The sequence below is a fragment of the Malus domestica genome, chromosome 04 (genome assembly GCF_042453785.1).
Source record: "Malus domestica chromosome 04, GDT2T_hap1".
Classification (NCBI taxonomy): domain Eukaryota; kingdom Viridiplantae; phylum Streptophyta; class Magnoliopsida; order Rosales; family Rosaceae; genus Malus; species Malus domestica.
The window spans coordinates 3,168,257-3,193,618 of NC_091664.1; the positions used below are offsets into that span (position 1 = coordinate 3,168,257).

General features: G+C 39.4%; 2 protein-coding genes and 1 long non-coding RNA gene across 3 annotated transcripts in view; 2 read left to right on the forward strand and 1 right to left on the reverse strand.

Moving 5' to 3' along the window:
- The window catches only part of LOC139194891 (uncharacterized), a 60,878-nt gene that overhangs the window by 25,855 nt on the left and 9,661 nt on the right, over positions 1-25,362 (forward strand). The gene's annotated exons all lie outside the window — the stretch shown is intronic.
- LOC103400658 (UDP-glycosyltransferase 92A1-like) lies at positions 9,006-10,810 on the forward strand. The gene has a single exon (XM_008339327.4). The coding sequence runs from the start codon at positions 9,203-9,205 to the stop codon at positions 10,721-10,723; it is 1,521 nt and encodes a 506-aa protein (XP_008337549.1). The 5' UTR covers positions 9,006-9,202; the 3' UTR covers positions 10,724-10,810.
- On the reverse strand, positions 11,157-13,279 carry LOC103400659 (chitinase-like protein 1). Its single transcript, XM_029100862.2, has 2 exons — positions 12,380-13,279; positions 11,157-11,901 (listed from the first exon to the last, which is right to left on the reverse strand). Exons 1-2 carry the CDS (start codon positions 12,556-12,558, stop codon positions 11,484-11,486), a joined length of 597 nt encoding a protein of 198 aa, XP_028956695.1. The 5' UTR covers positions 12,559-13,279; the 3' UTR covers positions 11,157-11,483.

Consider the following 25,362-nt stretch of genomic DNA (forward strand, 5'->3'; position numbering starts at 1 on the left):
CACAATTAGTAGGGCTCGTTGGTCACTTTGGTTAGGTGGGTTTGCTCTAAACACATTGTATTATGGTGAGTATTCGAATTATGAGTCTGGGGCTTCAACTTCGGGTCGGGTCCGGTGGTCGGGGTATCATGCATCACTTACACCGGTTGCTGCACAAGCTTTCACTGTTAGTGGTTTCATCTCTAGCAACCTTTGGTTGCCTTCCACTGGGGTTTCTTTTGATTCGGGACTCATTAAATGATTGCAATAGCGGTTTTCGCACTCTCAGTTTAGCTTCGGACACTTCGGTTGTGATGTGAACGTACAAAGTATATAACATACTCAATTTAAATGTGAGAAGCTAATCTAAGAGTGCCAAAATTACTACCTTTTGAAGGCGTTGTGCATTTGTATAAAGTTGTATTTGTGTTTGGTTAGATGTGATCTGAAACCAAAGGGCTTATGTGATCGCATGCCTATTGTAGTTATGTTGTGTGATCTTAGTGTTTTGGGCCTTTGATCCTCTTGAAACAAGCAATAGTTGTGTTACTATTCTTTAAGTTTAAAAATCCAGTTGAATAGATTAGTGGCTTATGTAACTTATGTTGCTTTTGGTGAATGCAAATTCACTTACGAACAACAACGGTCTTCATCGTATAAATATTACAATTAGAACTGTTACATAATAGGAGTCTAAATTGTGGGTGCAAAGAAATTTCTCAATAACCAAAACGACAATTTCCTCAATGTTGTGAAATCTTTAGATAAATGTCTTATATTTACGGTATGAGTAAGTACAGATATATGTGTGTTGTGATTAATGAATCCTCCACTAATCACCATTTGTCAATCTTAATCTAGAGTTTACAAATAAATTAATGGTGACTAGGGACCAATAATTCCATAAACAAAACAACAAACAATCCAATAAACAATTTGTAATATATATTGATGCTAACCTGGTTTTTAATACAAAAAAAAAAAAAATCACATAAAAAATATAAACTTAAAGATTTGACATCCCCGACGTATACTATAAATGGCAATTAGAACTGTTACATAATAGGAGTCTAAATTGTGGGTGCAAAAAAATTTCTCTATAACCGAAATGACAATTTCCTCAATGTTGTGAAATCTTTAGATAAATATCTTATATTTTCGGCACGAGTAAGTATAGATATATGTGTGTTGTGATTAATGAATCCTCCACTAATCACCATTTGTCAATCTTAATCTAGAGTTTATAAATAAATTAGTGGTGACTAGGGACCAATAATTCCATAAACAAAACTACAAAGTATAAAACATACTCAATTTAAATGCGAGAAGCTAAACTAAGAGTGCCAAAATCACTACCTTTTGAAGGCGTTGTGCATCCCTTTGTATAAAGTTGTATTTGTGTTAGGTTAGATGTGATCTAAAACCAAAAGGCTTATGTGATCGCAGGCCTATTGTAGTTATGTTGTGTGATCTTAGTGTTTTGGGTCTTCGATCCCCTTGAAACAAGCAAGAGTTGTGTTACTATTCTGTAAGTTTAAAAATCTAGTTGAATAGAATAGTGGCTTATGTAACTTGTGTCGCTTTTGGTGAATGCAAATTCATTTACGAATAACAACGGTCTTCATTGTATAAATTTTACAATTAGAATTGTTACATAATAGGAGTCTAAATTATGGGTGCAAAAATTTCGCAATAACCAAAACGACAATTTCCTCAATGTTGTGAAATCTTTAGATTAATGTCTTATATTTACGGTACGAATAAGTACAGGTATATGTGTGTTGTGATTAATGAATCCTCCACTAATCACCATTTGTCAATCTTAATCTAGAGTTTACAAATAAATTAGTGGTGACTAGGGACCAATAATTCCATAAACAAAACTACAAACAATCAAATGAACAATTTGTAATATATATTGACGCTAACCTAGTTTTTAATGCCAAAAAAAACTACAAACAATCAAATAAACAATACTATTTAATGACGATAGTGAGAAAAATAATTTAAAGCTGTATAATCACGTCCAAGTCACTTTGCCAACAAGGGCATAAATGTCAATTTACATACTCGGAGAGAAATTACATAGAAAATTAGGGACGGGTCTTCACACTAATCACCATTTGTCAATCTTAATCTAGAGTTTATAAATAAATTAGTGGTGACTAGGGACCAATAATTCCATTAACAAAACTACAAACAATCCAATAAACAATTTGCATAGTTGATGATGACCTAGGTTTTTTTTTAGTACATCGATATTTTTACATTAAGGGAAGGGGAGTTCGGTTAAACCACACAATGAGTCCTCCACTAATCACCACTAATCACCATTTGTAATATATATTGACGCTAACCTACTTTTTAATGCCAAAAAAAAAAACTACAAACAATCAAATAAACAATACTATTTAATGACGATAGCGAGAAAAATAATTTAAAGCTGCATAATCACGTTCATGTCACTTTGCCAACAAGGGCATAAATGTCAATTTACATACTCGGAGAGAAATTACATAGAAAATTAGGGACGGGTCGTCACACTAATCACCATTTGTCAATCTTAATCTAGAGTTTATAAATAAATTAGTGGTGACTAGGGACCAATAATTCCATTAACAAAACTACAAACAATCCAATAAACAATTTTCATAGTTGATGATGACCTAGTTTGTTTGTTTTTTTTGAGTACATCGATATTTTTACACTAAGGGAAGGGGAGTTCGGCTAAGCCACACAATGAGTAGCCTAATTTGGTATCAAATTCGCTGTCCACTGGATTCGAACCTAAGACCTCTCACTTACCAGACCATAGTAAAGAGTGACATGACCTAGTTTTTAATACAAAAAAATAAATAAAATCACATAAAAATATAAACTTAAAGATTTGATTCCGCCGACGTATATTATAAACGAAAATACTTGAGTCCTGTCCTGATTGATCAGAACGTGGCACCATAAAAGGGAGACACGTGTCTTTTTAACTCTCCAAATTCCTAACCAACCTTGCATTTTTTGTTTTTTTTTTTTGAAAACCATTCTTTGTTTTGATATCAACCAGAAAAAAAAAACTGTTGTAAAATCGACAGTGTGTGCAGTGGAATAAATAAACAAGACACAAAATTTACAAGGTTCCTCTATAGTCAGTGTGACTGGAGTATGTCATCGGGGCAGCAGTGGTGCTTTCATTATAATTTAGAATAATAGGAGTACAAAGATAACTCTCTCTATTATCTCCTTTCCTCTTCCTCTCTTTTTCTCTTTTCCTCTCTTTTTCTCTCTTCCTTTCTTCCTTCCTATCTCTCCCGTGAGTCTCTCACCTTCATCTACTATCTCTTTGTTATGTTCTATAAGACTTGCTTTTATAGAAGCAAATCATAAGCAGCATAGTGAAAGGCAAATGAGTGGGTTAGTGGCCAGCCATCCATTCACCTTTACAACACTCCTCCTTGGATGGCCACAAGTCTTCGATTGACTCGTTAAAATCTTGATCTGTTTTGGATGCTCCCCCTGATGAATATCTCCCCCTGATTTCAAATCATTTATGCTGATCGTTGATCATTCTGCTTCAGTCTCTTAGCGAGAAGAGTTGCCGAAAGAGATGCTTTACTTGTTAACTTTCCACAAGCTTGTTCTTGAACTGGGTTGGAGGGCCTTCTGCTAGACTTACCCCAAAGGTCTGAATTTACTCCTTTTATCTAGAGCAGATTTTGATTCAAGGGTGGTGGACACTTGATCTTGAATCGGACTTGTGATTTCTTCAAGGGCTTCGAGGTTTGATCTTGAATGAAATTGGACCATAAAGAGCTTCACGTGGCAAGTGATCTTCGGTTTAGACGAGGATGAATCAACACGTGTTTGTTGCGCTTGTCTCCACATACTTCAAGGTAACATTTTCACTTGCCTTTCTTGCTCTCCTTGCTTAAGTAGTATTTTCCCTGGTTTTCCCCTATGCATGTGTAGGATATTCTACTACAGTATTTACCCTCTGATGCAGGAGTGGAATGCAACCTTTGCATTTGGATGGTTTAACACTTTTTGGTGACTGGAGACCCAGCTCCAACAGTTGAAGATGACTACTCGAGAGCTAGGTAAGCAATCAGGAAAGGTTCCAGGCAGTCGGATCCTTACTGGGAGTTTGAGTGGAGGTTTCGACATATTGCTTTCTTTATCCTTGTTTTTGCAGGTAAGAACAAGAACAAAAGAAAGAACAGAGAGATTGCATGATATGAGGTACTCTTACTCTCGTCCCTGAAGATATGAGATACTCTTGCTCTGGTGTGACTTGTTTGAAGAGGTATTCTAGGAGAGGAAGAAAACTGAGTATTTCGAGATGCTTTGTTGAAAATGCATTCTCGGAGATAAGGAAGAGTTAGGTATTCTTGCAGGTCTGCCTTGTTATGGAGAATAGAGATCGACATATATAGAAATTTTTCAATAGCAGGTAGTGGTGCTGTACTTTTACTCTTGTCAGCAACTGTGGTGTAATTAGAACAGTAAGATTTACACATTTTCAACTTTGTCAGAGAGCTTTGACAAAGTTGCACGCGATATCCAAAAAAGCTGAGATTGCGTCTGAAAAATGCCAACGAACTTTATTCAAGAAATTATGGCTTTTGAAATTCAGAGAGCCGTGCCGCTTCGATCTTTGAACAAGTGGCTCTGTTGCCTCTTCTTTTATAGAGACATCAATTATGTTTAAGAGTATGCTCAGAAAGTTGTTGCCTGAGAAATTTCCCCCTTCTTGCACTTCTGAAATTTTATTTGACCTCTTTTTTCCTTCATCATTTTTGAAAATGACTTGCCCATCTAACATTTGCTTAGATTTGAGTCTTAGGAGTGATACAGATGAGCAGCATTAGGATAACATATGGCTCTCGTCCTTCTTATCTTCTAATGGTCCTCTTACAGTTGGGGATTCTGTGATGAAGAATAACATAACCGCTACTGTGGTAGCTAGGAATTTTCTCACTCCAAAGGATAACATGATCCTTTCAAAATGGTTTGATGAGTCGGCCGTTCAAGATTCTTTGGCCCTTAGTGTTCAGTGTGCGGGCTCTGTATCCAATATAAGGCAACGCCTACTTGCTCAAACTCGCCAAGTTGAATCATTGATGGCTGAGGTGGCAAGTCTTAAACAAGAGATTAGAGGGCTCAAGCACGAGAATAGAGTGTTACACGTGCTTGCAAATAATTACTCTATGAGCATGAAAAGAAAGCTAGATCAGCTGCAAGAATCTGAAAGTCGGATTCAAAGTGATCACCAGAGGTTCGTTGCTAGATTTCGAAAGCAACTGATGCCTTCCCTTTCTGGTGTTTTGCTAAGTACTGGGGTACCACATGATCAATCTCCAGTGCCTCCCCCTTCTGGGGTACTTCCGAGTACTGAGGCTTCACATGAGCAACCTTTGTGAAAGCTCCATCCTGTTTGTTTGTTTTAACTCATGTGTATATACATATCTGTAATTTCTCGGAGATATTAATAGATATGCTTTATTGCATTCAATGTATCATGTCAAATACAATAAAGCATATACTTCACCAAGATAAATGATCATTCTTAGTGTCGACATCATTTGAGTATTCAACTCATAATCTTAAATTCATATGATTCTTTAATATCATAAACATCATGGATAAGATTCGTGTTGGCATATTTTTCGATCTGCAGCTCTAGACAATATTTCTCTCAACACTTTATAATCTTTCTAGACTATTCAGGAGTTTCAATTCAATTCTTCAGGAGTTCTAATTTAATATCATCAACTTCTTGCAAGAGATTTTAGTATGTTGCAACAACATCATAATAATAGTACTCACTAAGGCAATTTATAACATCCATTGGTATTGAGTACATATTTTATGCTTTACCTTTCGGGGGCTTACTTCAAGAAATTTGAATCCTTCATGGATTTTCTACACTTCATGACACATTTTCCTTTGGAATTTATACAGAGCAATTTGCTTCCATGTATACATGAGGGATTTACTTGTGGAGATATGATGTGGGTGACTCACAACCCTTCGTATATAATTCTCTATTCATATGAACTTGTTTACTAGAGTATAATTTCACGTTTCAATACCTTGTATCATATCATGTGAGTGTATTTCACTGTATTACAAATGCCCAATGTAACCTCCTTGGTTCAACATCTTTTGGCTATTTGTATTATATTCAAATATATAGGTCCATTTTTCCACGTTCGTACAAAATTATAATGGAATTGCCTTTCTCCATTTTGACCAATAATTTTGTTGACAAAAAAGAACAAGACTCAATATCAACATAGCTCATTGATGAATTTAGTAGCTACTTGTAAAAACCAAAATTACCATTGGTTATCATCAATCCGTGATCCCATATTCTCATGTGCATGCGCATGCATAAAAGCTTTTTATTTCTTTGGATATCCATTGCCTCTTCAAGGGCATTACACTATCTCTTTCAGGATAGTCGTAATTTAGAGAATGCGAATCATAACCTCTTTTAGAGCATTATAGAGCTTGGATTTTAATCTCCACTTCCGGGAGTTGAGTCATTGGAACCTATATGTCTATCATGCTCCATGCATGAGACATCAACATTCCCATGTCTGCGAATTGTCCTTTCTGGGACGTATATCCATGCGGCGACTGTCATGCTTCTGGCATGCAACAGTTATGCTTCGGGAATGCAATAGTTTAGTAGTGCCATATTCTTCATCTTTCGAATGAATGAACCTTTTGAATCTAAGGGTCTGCCACGCTTTAGGCGTGCAACAGATAAATCATTTACTGCCATATTATTTTGTCTAACATGGACATCAATTCTTGTAGGCACATTTGCAACAAGTGTATATGATTTCATCACTTTTGTTGCATCATTCAATTATTCTTCATTTTCTCATTGATTGCTTCGTGAATCATAAGACAAATTCTCTTTGCTCTTTTGGAACGGTCTTTTCTTGTCATTCTTCTGGAATGATATTTTCTCATTGTTCTTCTGGAACAATGTTATTTTCTCCCCCTAATGGCAGGAAAACTGTCTTATCAAAATCATAGTCCGCAAATCATACGGTAAATATATCCCTAGTCAAGGGTTCCAAATGTTGAATGATAGATGGTGGATTGAATTCAACATAAATTACCAGTTTGTATTGATGCCTTATTTTAGTACGTTGTGGCAGTCTTACAGGCACATAGATAACACAACCAAAAACTCGTAAATGTTAATGTTTGGTTGGTGCCCAAACACGAGTTGTACTGAGAAATATTGATGGTTGGCAACTGGCCTCAACCAAACTTAATAATGAATTATGTAAAATGACTTGTCCCTATGTCAAAACTGGCAATTTCGTTTTCATGGGCAGAGCGCGGGTAATCAATTTCATCCGCTTAATAAATGCTTCTGGTAAACCATTTTGAGTATGGACATAAGGAACTTCTGGTCCTTATTAAATAGTCTGTAGACTGAGACTCTTATGACTTTTATTACAATTAAGTTGAAGCACTGCGACATTTCAAACTTACGGTACTCATCAAGGAATTTCATGTCCTGATCTTCGGGATCAAGGGACTTCATGCCTGATCTTTTTGTATGATGGAACTTCGGGTTCAATCATTTTATATGATGAGGATCAAGAAACTACAGGTTCTGATCTGATCAAGGAACTTCAGGTCCAGTATGTACTTATCGTAACAAAAATAAGTATATTAAATAAATTAAAGCAATAGGCAGTAATTCCAGCCATAGTAAATAAATTACATTTAAGTAAATAAAGCTTGTGACAAGGGCTTTAATTCAGCAACATTCACATAAATCAAAACTTAAAGCAGTAGGCGGTAAAACCGTCCATGATAAATAAATTGCTTTAAAGTAAATAAAACTTGTGACAAGGGCTTTGATTCACCACCATTCTCATAAATATCAAAACTTTAAAGCAAAGGGTAATAATTCTACCCACTGTAAATAAATTGCTTTAAATAAATAGAACTTGTGACATGGGTTTTAAACCAACACCATGCACATAAATATGCCAAAACAGAAAATGCAATGATTAAGTCCTCATCTTTTGTTTTTGCTTTTTTTTTTCTTGGTCTGCCACTTCTTTTGTTTGATTCCTTTTATTTTTATTTTTATTTCACAGTTTTGAAGTCATTTTGGTTACTCAGTAAATAATAGTAATAATAAGTTCCAATTGGTGTTCCTCCTCCGTGAGTTTCGAAAAAGTCGAAACGGTTCCCATAAGTTTTGGAGTCAAGAGTGTTTGCAACTTATGATAAGATCAAGCCGTTAGATTGAGCTCAAATTTTAGTATGAAATGGATAAGAGGATACCGAACAACTTTCATGAAGAAACAATTTCGATTTGAGCTACAGAAATGGAGTTGTGGTACTCATAAGGTGGCTGTCCAGTTTTCTGCGGAAATTGGAAACTGGTTTGGTATTTCAGACATCTGCGACGATCGCACCGTTTAAGTTTTCTGAAATTTAGATATGTTGTAGATACTGAGTGGACGAACAACTTTCAAGAAGAACGTATTTCAATCCGAGGTCCGCAAGTTGGAGTTCTGAGGCTGTTTACATGGTTGTCAAATTCTCTACGAATTTTGAGTCTGTACTCTTTTGCTTCTGCAAAGAATGATATACAGTCATGCAACATGTATATATATATATATATATATATTTGCTTTAGGAAAATCAGTAGTACAAAGATTTTAAGATGAATTGAAAAAATTTTCTTATCTGTGATATTCTAGCTGAAGGAGATGAACAGGATTTGTGGCTCTATGCTTTTCACTGACATGAGAGTTTCTCGTGCTGATAACGTGTTGTAAAATCGACAGTGTGTGCAGTGGAATAAATAAACAAAACACAAAATTTACGAGGTTCCTCTACAGTCAGTGTGACTGGAGTACGTTCTCGGAGCAGCAGTGGTGCTTTCATTATAATTTGGAATAATAGGTGTGCAAAGATAACTCTTTATTATCTCCTCTCCTCTTCCTCTCTTTTTCTCTCTTCCTTTCTTCCTTCCTATCTCTCCCGTGAGTCTCTCACCTTCATCTACTATCTCTTTGTTGTGTTCTATAAGATTTGCTTGTATAGAAGCAAATCACAAGCAGCATAGTGAAAGGCAAATAAGTGGGTTAGTGGTCAGCCATCCATTCACCTTTACAACAAAAACCGAAAACTTCCTGTCAAATACAAAAAGACAAAAAAAGGGGAAGAAAAGAAGGTAGGGATGGAGAGACGTGACCAAGAGCACATTGTGATGCTGCCATTCCTGGCTCAGGGCCATCTCATACCATTCCTGCAACTTGCAAGAAATCTCCAACAGAGAAAAAGCTTCATCACAATCACCGTCGCAAGCACCGCCCTCAACATCCAATACCTCCGCACAACGATCGCCTCCAACTCAAGCTCTCAATCTGACTCCAACATCCGTTTGGCTGAGCTCTCATTCTGCAGCACAGACCACGGCTTGCCCCCGAACGGCGAGAACACGGAGAACTTGCCTCTCAGCAAAATAGGAAACCTAGGTGCTGCATCAACTAGTCTTGAAGCTCCTGCTCACCTCCTTATCTCGGATATCATCGAAAAAGAAGGCCGCCCGCCGCTTTGTATTATCTCTGATATGTACTTTGGATGGGCTGCTAATCTTGCAAACAGCTTTGGAACTGCGCACGTGACTTTCACCACAGGTGGTGCCTATGGCACTGCAGCTTTGGTGTCTACTTGGCTTAATCTCCCACACCGTTCTACAGCTTCGGATGAGTTTCCGGTGCCGGGGTTTCCTGAGAGTTACCGCTTCCATATCTCTCAGCTGAATCCATATTTAAGAGCTGCAGATGGTACCGACTTCGGATCAAGAATTTTTCAACCTCAGCTTTCGCTTTCTACGAAATCCTTTGGTTGGTTGTGTAGTACTGTTGAGGAGATTGAGCCAGTTGGATTGAAGATCTTGAGGAACTACCTGGGGCGTCCTGTATGGTCCATCGGACCTCTTCTTCCTTTAGAAGCACTCAACAAATCATCTACGTTGCGCTTAAGTGTTTCGAGGCAACGCGCCGGAAAAGAGTTCGGCATACCTCCTGAAGCATGCCTCGAATGGCTTGACTCACAAGGGTCGGATTCGGTTGTTTACGTCTCATTTGGTTCTCAAAACAGTATTAGTTCAAACCAGTTGATGGAATTAGCTCTTGGGTTGGAAGAAAGTGGAAGGCCTTTTATTTGGGTAATAAGGCCTCCGGTTGGATATGACATGAAGGGTGAGTTCCGAGCAGAGTGGTTGCCCGAGGGGTTCGAAGATCGAATGAGTAGAGGAAAACAAGGGTTGGTGGTGCACAATTGGGCACCCCAGTTGGAGATACTGTCACACAAGTCGACGGGTGTGTTTGTTAGCCACTGCGGATGGAATTCAGTGATGGAGAGCTTAAGCCAGGGGGTGCCAATGATAGGGTGGCCGTTGGCGTCCGAGCAGGCATTTAACTCGAAGATGTTGGCGGAGGAGATGGGCGTGAGCGTCGAACTTACAAGGGGAGCACAGAGTGTTGTTGTTGGAAAGGAGGTGAAGAGACTGATAGATTTGGTAATGGAGAAAAGTGGCAAAGGAGGAGAACTGAGGAAAAAAGTTGGTGATATTGGGGAGCAGATCAGAGCAGCAGTGAGGGATGAGGCAGAAGACAAGGGATCGTTTGTTTCGGCAATGGATGATTTTCTTGGCACCATTTTAGCAACTAGAAGAAAAAATGAGCACAAATAAGTTATGTAGCTCCTAAACCCTAAAGTGAAGGTTTCTTAGAGCATGTTACTTGACAAAAATAAATGGGTATGAAAATTATTTCACTTACTCACACTTGTAATCTGCGGATAAAAATTACTCTCAAGGGATAACGGGCTGATCTACACCAAGAGCTCACAGTGACCGGAAGATTTGGCACCTTGATGTCAGCTCTTCGCCACCTGGGGCTATAGTATGTTCCAAGGGTTGGGCTGTTTGCCCATTAAAGCGGTACATGAGCTGATTTCAGAACATCGATCCATAGAGCATTAGAAGTGTGAATTTCCTCTTGTATGCCGTAATCAAATGCCTAACAGGAATAAGATAACGTACCTTGTCGAAATAAAAAATAAAGCAAGAATTTGCCATATACTGATGAAACTTGGCACTCAAATTTAGTTGTCCATAACAGATATACGAGAACAAAACGGTTCATATATTACATATAACAAATTACACAGACGACGCATTTCGACGTTGGAAACGAATGGATTTCAAAACCCAGAAAGCAAATAACTTAAGTATGGCAACAAATCAATCAACAGTTTACACATTCTCACATATATGCATCTTCACGCGCGAAATTCCAAATAATCTATTAACATCTAGCTCCGACTCCTTTTTATTAATACTTCCAACTTGTAGAGAAGAAGATGGGTTTCGATTTTCCTTTTGAATTTCTAAGCTGATGGGAGAAGAAGATGTGCTTTGATAGGGCAGGCAACCTAACACGATATAGATCTCAAGAAGATGCAGTAACAGCAGGCTGGATTGGGTTAAATGCAACCTGCTCGGCACAAGTTAACACTTCATGAGGCCCTGCCTCGTCTCGACCGACACCCATAAGGTCCAGGTAGTACTGGTAATGTGAAACGATGCTGTTCATGGCATCAATGTCACCCTTGCCACAAACTGATTCCCCATAAAGAATATTCATTGTAGTGCCAAATCCAGGAAACCGCTTACTCAAGGTATCGTTCTTGGTAGGCTTCCAGTCTCCAACAAATGCTTGGTGGGCCGAGGGTTGTGACTTCTTGATAGGGGTCATCCACCTCCATACTGCAGCTTGGAAAGCAAGAGTAGCGTTCTGCTCAATGTATTCTGGATGGTTCAACAGATCCACCTTCAAAGCGTCTCCAGCTGCACCGTAATTGTAGTTCCTAGATGGTAGAACCAATGTTAAATTAGTAACATTGTCTATTCAAAGAACTCAAACTACAACCTCACGTATCTTCTAGAACTTCAGATGTCACGAGATTTGAGGAAAAAACATAAATGTGACAATAGCTAGACTATGAAACAAACTGACAGACAACAACAAAGGCTTATCCCACTAAGCGGCGTCTGCTGTATGAAGACAAATATGTCTGACGACTCTGACCGCAAAACAACTCCATCTAGTTTCCGCCACAAGTAAATTACTAGCTTGCAGTATGTATCATCTAATTTGTGAACTTGCTAAGATGGCATTATACGAGTAGACCAACGAATTAATCTCATCTAACGATAGCTCGCTCTACTTTACAACACAACTGACATCATCTTTGGTTAATTTATTTGGTAAACGAAAGCTCGGACAAATGAATATTATGAAAGGAAATCGACATAAACCAATGATAAAATAGATGGAATACAAACCAGTAGATAGGCAAAGCACCACGGCCATAGTATTCAGCTCCAGGGCTGCAGGGATATATGTACTTGTAATAGTCATCACAGTATGACTGCATGGGACTCATTTCCCTGTTGTAGCAAAGCCCCCAAGCGTATGGTCCTCCGGTGGCCACACCGTAACCGCCTGGAACAATCATGCCCATCGCCGTCAACAACCACAAGAACACCGGTATACATATATCCTTTTCGTCACTGTATTGATGGTCAAAATCTATTTTTGGTCACTGCGTTTTTAATTTAGCCAATTCGGTCGCTGTGTTTTACAAAATTTATGAAATCCAAGTTTTTTCCCTCAAAATCGACATTGTTCATAAACCCAATTCACTAAAACTCAACAAATCTCAATCAAACATTACTAATTATAAAAACAAGAGCTACCCAAAATAGCAATTCTATGCACAAACAAGAGTGGTGACTTCCAAGAGGTTTTGCTGCCGACATGTCCAAGAAAGGCGGCGATCTCCTTCATCTGCATAAGCTTCCCACCCGTGGTCCCAAACCCAAGAGGCTCGAAAAGCGCGGCGGCGGTGATAAACGCCTGGTAATCCCAAAACCCAACGGCATGCGCCACCGGCGTGTTTCTCTTGGAGAACAGATTCTCAAACTGGTAAGTCTGGAAGTAATCGGAGATGGTGAGATTGCAAAAGTACTTTGACCACCCTTTACACTTCCACCCTTTGTCGCACAGCTTCTTCCCCCTCACAATCTTCACTTTCGCGACGGTGGACGAGTAATCGCCGTCGCTGCTGGCACACAGGACAACACTCAGCGCCACCACCGCCACCAATGCAGCAGCGGAGATCTTCATGGTTGGATGCGGAAGAACAATTACATGATATTCAACTTAGGATTTAACATCTCTTTGAAGATGCTCTTATAGATTTTAAACTTAAAAGCACTATTTTCTTAAGCATTTGAAGTACAGCAAAAAATAATCACAAGGCGATATGTGAATTTTTGGTAAAAATAATAAAGTTATCCCTAAGACATACGGGTTGTCCTCTGCATGAGCAGTGGTCAATCATTCTTTACTAAAGCAAAGAGTGTCCAAAAAAGATAATCAGTTCCAAATTATCTCATCCATCCTCATCTTAGGTAATTACTCCATAACCTATAAATTATTCTATATAAATGGAGATTAATTGGCTAATTAATGGATTAAATTCTAATTAATCCATTAATCACCAATTAAATCACCCATTTTCACACAAAAAACCTCTAAGGGCTGGCCACATCCATTCCCTATATATTTGACCCTATTTTTTCTAAAAAAGGAGGTCTACAGTCTTTCAAAACTCCCAAAAACTCTCCAAACACTTTTCTCTCTAAATTATAACTTTTGTATCAGAGGTTCTTTCGCCAAAGCCCCCCTTTCATCGTGGGCACGTGAGGCTCTTGGCCTTGACCAACGGTGTTGATTGTTTTATAGGTGCAATTTTGTCAAAAAAGGAGAAGGTGAAAATTTGCATCCACAAATTGGTGTTTTCATTGATAGCTGAGATTCACACTCGTAGAAGACTCTTGGCCTTGACCAAAGGTGTTGATTGTTTCGTACGTTCTTATTATTAGAATTTTTTATTTGCAAATATTCTTTGATAAAATGTAAAAGAGAAATACAATGGCTAGAAATTTAGAAAATTCCACAATTGAAAATTCCAATATTCAAGAAATGGGACTGCGGCGATCCACGAGACTAAATGTGATCTTAGGGGAGCGGCACCGCCACCACAAGGCTCAACCATGGCAACCACCGCGGTGGCCACCGCGGCAATCATCCACGACGAGGTTTATGGCTCCACCACCACGGCCCGAGCCATGTCACTCCATGCTCAACGCGAGCCCAATGCGTTGCCAAGCCAAGCCTAAGCCTCGCATTCGCGAGCATCACGCGCTGAGCAGCCTACTCTAGCGGCTCAACTTGCTCTCGTGGCCCAGCCTACCCTCGCGGCCCAACCTGCTCTAGCAGCCCAGCCTGCTCCCACTGCCTAACTGATCGGATCATATTTATATATATTTTTACTTCGAATTCACTCGTCTTTTCTTAAGTTAGTTCCTTATATTTTGAGCTATTTACGTTATTTTTGTGTTTATTGGATTTGTTTATGCAAAGAAAATAAAAATGGCACAAATGAGTTTTAAATAATAAATTCATCGAAAATTGCTTTAGTCGTTCTCATTTTGTCATGGGTTATTGGTAGAATTATGTCACGGATTATAGGTCATGGAAGTTAGGCTAAATTTATTAGGTTTGCATTAGAAATTATATGGCATTAGAAATTATATGATATATCTAAAATTGAAGTGTTTTGCAGTTGGTGAGTAAAGAAAAGAAACATAAAGAAGCTGCCTTTGCAGCTGGAACAAATGGAAAAAAAAGGGATCCAAGAGACAGCAAAACGTGAAAGAATAAAATAAGGGAAGCTGCCTTTGGGCAGTGGAAAAATAAGAAGAAAAAGGAGAATCCAAGGCATGAGACACGGGGGAATAATAGTGGAACAAAAAGAATGGCAGAAAATAAGAGGAAGTGGACAGAGTTAGGTGAGGACTGTGCGAGAATAAAAGAAGTCAGACGAACGAGTGAAAATGGGGGTCTGGGAGCGGGAGAAAGGGGCTGCCCTTTGGGCAGCTCGCAGAGACGCAGGAAGGAGAGAAGGTCAGCAGGAACGCAAGGCAATGTGACACGGGGGGAAGCTGCCATTTGGCAGCGTGAACTGAAGAGAAGGACTGACAGCAGCAGGCAGGTGGAAGGCTGACGGGGCAAGTGAGGCGCGGGAGGTCAGGAAGAAGGAGAGGATGTGCAGGAGAGAGGAGAGACACGGGCAGCGGTAGTGAGAGAAGTGAGGCAGTGCAGTCCAGGTGATAAACAGAAAGCAAGTCAGCGAGGGAGAGGGCAAGCATGGGCACGAATGCAGCAGATCCTCTTTCGGTTTAATCTTTCCAAACTTCTATTTTATTTCTGTTTCAATAATGTGTAATTAAACTTATTTTGACTAGAGGTTAATTCAAAGCCATGAATATATTTGTAATATGAATTGATTACCTTCAGTTGTGATTTCTGAGTTGTGATTTAATTTGCTTAACTGCTTGATAGATAACTTATTTTTGTATGTCGATTAAGGATGCATACTTAATTTACATGCATGAATTTGATGCTAGAATATAAGTGAATTTCACCTAATCGTTATGAACTTATATTCACAAGTAGTAAAGGTTGCTAGTCACAATCACGTTAAGTAAATTCTTGGCATAAGTTTCATGCAAATCATAGTAACGAGTGCCTCGTCAATGCTTATGTTTTTCATAGAACTTAATGATTCTTGCTTGTATCTCTATTATGCAATTCATGTAGGGAACTTGTAGGGAATGTTTTGGGTTGTCGTATGCAATCATCCAACCCAATAACTTGTGGAAAAACTGAGGGTTAAAAAAGTGCTGTTCACAGTTAATCTGGAGTATTGAAATTCACAATTTATTGAAAGAACAACTGAAAATCAATTTAGGTTGCTTATGTGTCATGTGTGGAGAAGAACCCTCTAGCTAGTCCGTCATTTATCATTTTACCTTAATTTTATGTTTTTGTCAATTCTGTAATTTAATTAAGTTTAATTTACTTTTCATCAAAACCAAACACCCATCCATTATTAAATTATATTATTTAGTTAGTTTTCTTTATTGTTAGTCTTTTAATTTAATTTCCGTCCATTTCAGTTCCTAGTGTCTAATTTGATTATTTTCATTATTTTGAGTCATTTTAAGTGTGTTTCGAGTTATTAGAGTTTTTAGCCTAGTTTTGTGTCCTTGAGTCTTATTTAATATTTTTAATAGATTAGCAATCCCTCCTAATCCCCGGCCTAGAACGATACCCTACTTACATCCATACTACAATTGTAAAAAAGAGGGTTTAATTTGTGTGTCAAGTAATTTTGCGCATCACTAACCTGCTCCCGCAGCCCTGCCTGCTCCAATGATTTCCCAAGCAGCCCAAGTCGGCTCGAGAATATCTCGACCATCCGGAGCAACCATCGAGCCTAGGGTATTTTTACCATATTTCTCCACAGATTTGACATTTCCCAACTCAAATCTCATGCCTGGAGTCTACCATACTTCTACTGCTCAAGGAGGCATATTCCTTCCAAGATCTTCTAATCTAAATGGCGAACAACACTTGTCTTGACAAGTCATAGAGTTGATGAGTGCCCTTGCACAACAGACGACCTTCGTGAATCAACTTTTGCAACGCACCGAGATCTAACGTGCCCCGGACGAGTTATCCTGAGGTAGGATAAGGGCAGACGATCCTTTCCAGCAGCATTCCAACAAGCAGCCACTCAACCAGCCATGAGCCGAACATTCAGGCAGTGTACATTCCCGATTAGGCCTCCGAGATAGCGTATACTCATGTCTTAGAGCGCGGAGGAGCGTGCACTCTCGACTAGGCCCGAGGATAAGTATACACTCACGGTTGGGGCCACACTCTGATAATCAACATGAGTAACCTTCCAGGCAAAGCATTCATTTCCGGCTAGGCCCGCAATGAGTATCATCCACATCACATCGGAGCAGGAAGCATAGCGGACAGAAAGAAGCAGTCACTCAATCCGGCTCAAGTTCAACCAGCAGCCTGTGAGTTACACACTCGCCTACTAGGAACATACCACACCTACCGACTAGCCGAACATATAGAAGAGTAGCTTAGACCAGCATATCACGATTGAGGGCAATCGAGAGCTTTGCCACCCTAACAAAGGAAAATTCAAGAAGAAGTAAAACATCTCCTGACCAAGCGATTGTGTAATTTCTCGTGCCAACTAAGCCTCAAAAGGGCACAAGATGAAGCACCTAATGATGGCGCAATAATTTAGGGAGCAACTCACTGCGTTTACACCCTTACGTGGGTTCCACAAGCAGTTCGAAGTCTCAAGCAGTTCACCAAACAAAACCTTGCAACCTGATGATTATTTCAGTTGTCCAATAGTCCAGCTTTCCTCAGCTACACTCATGACAACGACTTCCATGCTCTCCAGTGCAAGAGGATAAACTAATTGCTCTCTAGTGCGAGAGGGTAAACCAATTCCCTAACACCCAAAAGGGTTTGCTCTCCAGTGCGAGAGGATAAACTATTTGCTCTCCAATACGAGAGGGTAAACTAATTGCTCTTAAGTGCGAGAGGGTAAACCAATTCCCCGACACCCCTATGGGTTTGCTCTCCAGTGCAAGAGGATAAACTAATTGCTCTCCAGTGCGAGATGGTAAACTAATTTCTCTCCAGTGCGAGATGGTAAATTAAATCCCTGACACCCATCTGGGTAAGCTTTCTAGTGCGAAAAGGCCACATAGTTTAAAAGATCAAATGCTTGAAGATCAACTAAGCAACAAATGGTTAAGGGGCAGCAACCACTTTTACACTTAACAGTTCACTCATCTGACATTTCATCTTGAGCAACTCTGATCTTGGCAGCTTCATCCTTGACTGCTCCATCTATGGCAGTTGAAAATCAAACTCAAGTAATTTCCTCATTTTCAGCAGACAGCCTAAATAATTGCCTATTCCACGCCACTTCCTCGGCCCATGCTGAACCAATCCTTGGCTTCAATCAAGCCGAGCTACTCAAGCAATGTTCCTTTCCACATCACCTTCTTGGCCCATGCCAAGCCGACTCCTGGCCCTTGTCAGCCGACGTGCCGTACCACCCCGACGACTACCCCGTGGCAGCACCACCCAAGAAAAAGACAAGAAGAAATTAAGTTTTTATTACATTGGTACGGCACGGAGAAGACGAAGAAAGTAATGAAAGACGGTCCTTTGCACAAGTAAAATGTAGGAGATTGCTAGAGGAGGGGGAACAAATATCCTCTAAGCTCTCTCTCTCTCTCTTGTAGGGTAGAATAAATCACTCTCCAAAATTGATTTAATAACCCACTTAAGGTGGACTTAAATAGGCTTTGAGAGAAATTTATTTCCCTTTCCTAGAATGATCTAATTTCATAGGGAATCTACATCAAAACAGGAAGCAATCCTAAGTTTCCTAGAGCAAGAAAATCTCTACACCTACTACCCTTTCCAATGAGTAGCCCAGTAGGTATGGGGCATTTGTGGAGCAAAAAATAATCACAAGGCGACACGTCGATTTTTGATGAAAATGACAAAGTTACCCCTGAGACACACCGGTTATCCTACGCGCGAGCAATAGACAATCATTCTTTAATCAAGCCAAGAGTGTCCAAAAAAGGTAACCAATTCCAAATTATCTTATCCATCCTCATCTTAGGTAATGACTTCATAACCTACAAATTATTCCATACAAATAGAGATTAATTGGCTAATTAATGGATTAAATTCTAATTAATCCATTAATCACCAATTAAATCACCCATTTTCACACAAAAAACCTCTAAGGGTCGGCCACCTCCATTCCCTATATATATGACCATATTTTTTTCTAAAAAAGGAGGTCCACACTCTTGCAAAACTCCCAAAAACTCTCCAAATACGTTTCTCTCTAAATTATAACTTTTGTAATCGAGGTTCTTCAGCCAAAGCCCCCCCAATTCATCGTGGGTGCGTAAGGCTCTTGGCCTTGACCATAGGTGTTGATTGTTTTGTAGGTGCAATTTTGTCAAAGAAAGAGAAGGTGAAAATTTGCATCCACATTTGATATCCTTCGTTTTTCTAAAAACAACTTAATTTAAGAACGAGTATCATTTTTTTTAGAAGAGTTCCTCTCCAAATCTCTTTCACCAAGGTCACCGGATCAAGTGATCTGGGCCTTTCAAATTTCATCCAACGGCTAAAAATTATTACACCTTTTAAGGGGTCAAAACAGGTGGACTGCTGGATGAAATTTGAAATGGCCGAATCACTTGATCTTGTGACCTTGGTGGAAGAGATCTAGAGATGATCTCTTCTCTTTTTTTTAGATCAAGAAGGGGGATCTTTAAGATTTCTGAACTCCACTTGAACAATTAATTATACATAAATTCAAGGGCAAAAGACTGTTTACTATCCTCATGTTTCATGGTTTTCAACATTTAGTATATTAAGTTTTTTTCGTCCTAGAGTCACACCTAAAGTCTAAATTTTGGGACAGTCTTATACATCCGTTAGTCAAACTGTTAGGTCTCCCGTTAACTGTGACGTGACGCCCATGTGGACAATGACTGGGCGCCACGTGTCACTCACATGGCAATTAAAAAGAAATTATTTATAAAATAAATAAATATATATATAGTAAAAAAAAATCTTCATCCCCAGATTCGGAGGAAGAAGAAGAAGAAGAAGGATAAGGAAGAAGAAGGAAGAAGGAGGAAGGAAGAAGGAGAAAGAGGAAGAAGAAAAAAAAAACCGAAATCTCTAACCCAAATTCGGAGGAGAAGAAGAAGAACAATAAGGAGAAGGAAGAAGGAGGAAGAAGAAAAAAAAATCGAAATCTGCAACCCGGATTCGGAGGAGGAAGAAGAATAAGAAGATGGAGGAAGGAGGAAAAAAAAACTGCAGATTCGGAGGAGGAAGAAGAAGAAGAAGAAGAAGAAGAAGAAGAAGAAGAAGAAGAAGAAGGAAGGAGGAGAAGAAGAAGAAAAAAAAAAACCGAATCTGCAACCCAGATTCGTAGGAAGGAGGAGGAAGAAGAAAAAAAATACCGAATTTGCAACCCAGAATTTGCAACCCAGTTCGTCTCCCCTCCCCCCCTTCCCCACCCAAAACCCAACCCCTTGCAACCCAGAAGAAGAAGAATGAGGAGGAAGAAGAAGAAGGAAAAAAAATGTGGATGACACGTGGCGCCCAATCATTGTCCACATGGGCGCCATGTCACAATTAACGGCATGTATAAGACTGTTCCAAAATGTACACTTTAGGTATGACTCTGGGACAAAAAAAACCTTGATGTACTAAATGTTGAAAACCATAAAATATGAGGGTAGTAAATAGTCATTTTCTCTAAATTCAAATTTAAATCTCTTTGTCATTTTAATCCAAGTGGCTTTGAGAAGTAGGGGTGGGCACTTGGAACCGAAAACCGAAACCGAAACACGAATCGAATCGGACCGCACCGAATGGTTTGGTTTTGCGGTTTTGAAATGGTTTTGGTTTCAAAACCAAACCGCGGCAAAGAAAACGGTTTGGTTTCGGTTTTGGGTTTTCAAAACCGCACCGAAACTGAAACCGCACCATATATTAAATATTATGTTTTAAGATCAAAATAATGTTGTCTCTCTGTTTTAAATTAGTTTATTGTATCATCTTAGTATAAATTCTATTGTCAAAGACTTACCAGATCAATGCTTGATCTTCTTCACAATGTCATGAAAACCCCTATCAAAGTTTACCTCCTGCACAACGCATAATCTTTGTATTGATCAGTATTACGCAATACAATCTGCACAACCTCTAGCTCATGTCATGCCCCCTGACATATCCATGGTGACAGCCTAACTGCCTCATTCTTTGCAATCCTTTGGAATTCGGATCACACCATATTCTAAGTTCATCATTCGAGTGTAGTCCTTGATCATCGCATGGCTTCAATAATTCTGATAGCATTCTTGGCTTCAAAGGCACCATAAAATGCTAGACTAGTAGCCACCAGAAAGAGTAGCTAGTGGCCCACTTAATGATTTCATAGCAGCTTAATATTTGTAATGTGTTTAAGGTAGATGATTAACTTGCTATCCCGGGATTGCACGCTGCGTATGTAGTCTTTCATAAGAACATATTGTAATACTACGGAAACAAACTCACACTTTTCAGAATAGCATAGGGAAATTGCATGGAGCATTGTTTTGCCACTGTTTTTTGCTGCAGTTTTGCTGCATTGTTGTTGCTGTTTTTGCTACATTGTTGTTGCTACATGTTCATTAATTAATATATGAGGAAAATAAGACTGTTTTATGCATAAATAGGTATATATTTTAAATTGTACATTTTTTTTCTCAAAAACCAAACCGAAACCGTTTGAAACCGCACTGAACCGAACCAAACGGTTTGGTTTCATTTCGGTTTTGGCTTCAAAACCGCACCGAACCGCACCGCAAAAAGTTTCGGTTTCGGTTGCGGGTTTACTTGAAACCGCACCGAACCACACCGCGCCCACCCCTATTGAGAAGTGTGTGGATTCGATCCCATGATGATTCCTTCCAAAACATAAAAGTAAAGAGAGTTTTTTTTGGAAAACAAGTAAAGAGAGTTTTGTCTAGTTGTTCATCTGATTTGATTTCTCTTGTCCCTTTTTCCCTTTTTAAGTTTTTCCAAGGCCCCATATACATATTTCAATACATATAACAACCATTCGACTTCTGACGCATGTATACCTCGAACCATTTTGGCATGGAAATGACATAGGATATAGTCCCATATATTGCATTATTAGGTTAAGCAGAATCACCAAACCATATTTATATGAACTTTTAACAACCATCGCTTCAATCTTAAAGAGGGATTGGATTAGCCTAAACAGAATGTGTTTTGTAGTGGCACCTTAATTATATACTAGCCTTCATGCACGTGCTCACGCGCATGCATAAGATATTTTTTGAATCACGGCGTTACGCGTGACTTACACATTTTAAATGTATTTAAATGCGTGAATTGACAAAAGGAAAGTCAAATATTTGAAGTAAATGAATAATTTTAGATCATGCTAGAAAAAGCCCCTTACAAACCAATCAAAGCAGCTAAATTCACATAATAAAATTGGTCTTTCAATTTCCATCTACATTCTATTGAATTTACATTAAGAATAGAGAAAATAATATTTAATAAATAACTGATTGAATCACATTATTGGTAGCCCATCCCCCTCCCCCTTAGTGTAGATAATATCATTTGTTAAAAAAAATCATTTGACAACTAATTTAATCACATTATTACGCGCGTGCGAATTTTTTTTTATAATCGACATTACACGCCTATTAAGATGTTTTGAACGTGTTTAAAAATAGAGAAAATAATATTTAATGAACAACTGATTTAATTACATTATTACTAGCCTATTGTGAGGTACTAATTAAAAAAAATGTACAAAAGAATTAATTATTAGGGTAAAAGACTGTTTACTATCCTCATGTTTCGTGGTTTTCAACATTTAGTATGTTGATGCACAAAACCGGAGGTCTTGGAACAACGTAAATCCAACTGTGAATATGCAAGTAATGTAAATAACACAAGATGTAGCGTGGTGCACCCCAAGGTTTGGGCTACGTCCACACTGATTGTATTTATCTGAGAAGTGAGGGAGAGAGTGTGAGAGCTTTGCTCTAGTAGGAGAGACTTAAGGAATGGCCTCCAGAAAATGGCCTCCCCTAATTGTGAGGGTGAGGGGTCCTTTTATAGAATAAGGACTCCTCACTTATTACATATTTGCCTCTTCCTTTATCACATAATTACATTTAAGTCCCCTGAGTATTTATACGAGGTCTAAATACGAGGCCTTAAATATGGTATAAACAGTAGTCCCTCAAGTCTTCAGTCAAGAGAGTCTTTTGGCTGGAGACTTGAAATTCAGTCCATGTGTGGGCCGAAGTAACCAGATGTTGTCTTAAACTGATGCTTGATATGTGACGGTGCTCAATCTGAAATGATGCTCAACTAGAAATAGCACACGCTGCGAGGCTGCTCGGCTCGTGGCTTATGTTGTCTTGGTTTGCTCGGCTTGTGGAGCTTGAAGGTGAGGGAGTCCCTTTTATAGAATAAGGGCTCACTCCTTAATACATGGACGATGGGCTAGAGTTGATGCTTGCGGCGATGCTCTCTAATGATGGTGAGGGAGTCCCTTTTATAGAATAAGGGCTCGCTCCTCAATACATGAATAATGGGCTAGAGTTCCCCAAGTATTTTTCATGAGGCCTAGTTGAGGCCCAATATATGGTGTATGGTGTAGTCCCCAAAGTCTTCGGTCAATAGAGTCTTTTGGCTGGAGACTTCAAATTGAATCCATGTATGGGCCTAAGTGGCGGTTGTTTGGAGGTGGTATTTGTATACCCTGCACTGAAACTTTGTAAGTGAAGCTTTGCAAGTGAAGCTTTAAAGCTGGAGCTCTATAAAATGAAGCTTTGAAGCTGGAGCTCTGTAAAATGAAGCTTTGAAGCTGGAGCTCTGTAAAATGAAGCTTTGAAGCTGGAACTTTTGTAAATGAAGCTTTTGAAGATAGAGCTACGTAAATGAAGCTTTTGAAGCTGATTGACATGAGTGATGCTCATGAATGTTTATGTTGATTAACATGAGTGATGCTCATGGATGTTGTCATGAGTGATGCTCATGAATGTTAACATGAGTGATGCTCATGAATGTTTATGTATGAATGACATGAGTAATGCTCATGTATAATTTGGAGTACTGGGCGTACTTTTGATCACCTGGTTGGTGGCATGAATGAGAGTACGGGTTGTACATTTCATCACCTGGTTGGTGGCATGAATGGCTAGTTGCCAAATGATATTAGAGTACGGGTTGTACATTTCATTACCTAGTTGGTGGCATGAATGGCTAGTTGCCAAATGATTTTAGAGTACGGGTTGTACTTTTCATCACCTGGTTGGTGGTAATAGCGACAGGTTGCCGAATAATTTTGGAGCATTGGGCGTACTTTTGATCACCTGGTTGGTGATAATAGAGGGCCTGACTTTTTTGGGTCTATGGGCATTCGCCACCACATGACATTGCAACCCATTATTTTGGGCTTGCGGTTTTTTTATTTTTTATTTTTTATTTTTTATTATTATTTTTTTAAGGTTACCCTCTGATGGGGTTTATACAGATATTTCCGAAAGATAAGGAAAATAAATTTACACCATTCAGAAACAAGAAAAGTAAATCACATCATTCTGGTAGGATGTTTATTCCTTGCTTTTGCAATGTCCCCATGTGCCTCCCTTTTGGTTTCTCTTTATTTCTGCCATTCCATTTATGCTTTCCTTTTTTTGCTGCATGGTCATGTCCCCCACAGCACCATTTTTTAGTGAAAAAGAATTCCTGTGACTCATAATTGATACCACCTCCATCTATATCCCAGAGGTGTAGGTTAGGCCCAAACGTTTCCCCCTTTCTATGTCCCCGATAAAGTAGTCCCCCATGTGCTTTCGAGGAGAGCCTCTCGTTTTCTTTTCTGTTGTCTGAAATATTCTTTTTTCTGCTGTCTGAAATCTTCAATCCCATCTCATAGCTTTCAATGGACCGGTCCACCTGACCCAGCATTGAACACGTGTCCCCGAGCTGCATGTGTCCAGAGAACGCAGCGAGCGCGCCATCCACCGCGTTTTGGAAATCGGGGCGGGTTCGGAGTCGTCGATATCCTGGTCGTCGTCGAAGCCACGGGAGGAGTCGGCGACCTTTTCGGTCCTCGATTTGATGAAGAACTTGTTCACCGCCAGTTTGATTATCAGAGTGAAGCATGAGTCGGGGAAACACGTCATGTTGCAGACGGCTTTGATGATTGACTCAGCCGAGTTGGAGGGTGACTCGGTGGTGGACTCGTGGATGCGGGCAGTCAGCAAGATAACGTGGCATTGCTCTCGAGTCAGCACTTGGAATTGTGGATGGGGGACTATGAGATCCCAAACGAGCTAAGAGATAAATCTTTCGAGACTTATTTATGACCTTTGTGGATGCAGCAACGAGCTTAACTGGTAGAATTGCCCTTCCCCATTAAGCCAAAAAACAACAGGCTTGGAGTGAGGGTCCTCGGCAGCCTCGATAAACCAGTAGGAGAAAGCTCTCCCAGAATCTTCATTGACAGGGACGTACCCAAAAGGTTGAAGCTCTGTCCCGGGAGCTCGGCAACTCTGTCCAGGTTCTACTGGGCGATTGGATCGGCGGGAGGAGCTGAAGAGATCTACCGACGTCTAGGCCCACTTGTTGCACAAAAGATCTGCCAGCGTCGGCGCCGTTTCGAGTATGGGTTATCTATTTTAACCCGGGTAGCTCGTCCAGATCCGATTTGAGCGATTCTAAAAGA

Coding starts and splice junctions, on each gene's coding strand:
- LOC103400658 (XM_008339327.4), top strand. CDS start 9,203: ATGGAGAGACGTGACCAAGAGCACATTGTGATGCTGCCATTCCTGGCT.
- LOC103400659 (XM_029100862.2), bottom strand. CDS start 12,558: ATGGGCATGATTGTTCCAGGCGGTTACGGTGTGGCCACCGGAGGACCA. Junction 11,902..12,379: donor GGTGCTTTGCCTATCTACTG/GTTTGTATTCCA, acceptor TCTACCATCTAG/GAACTACAATTACGGTGCAG.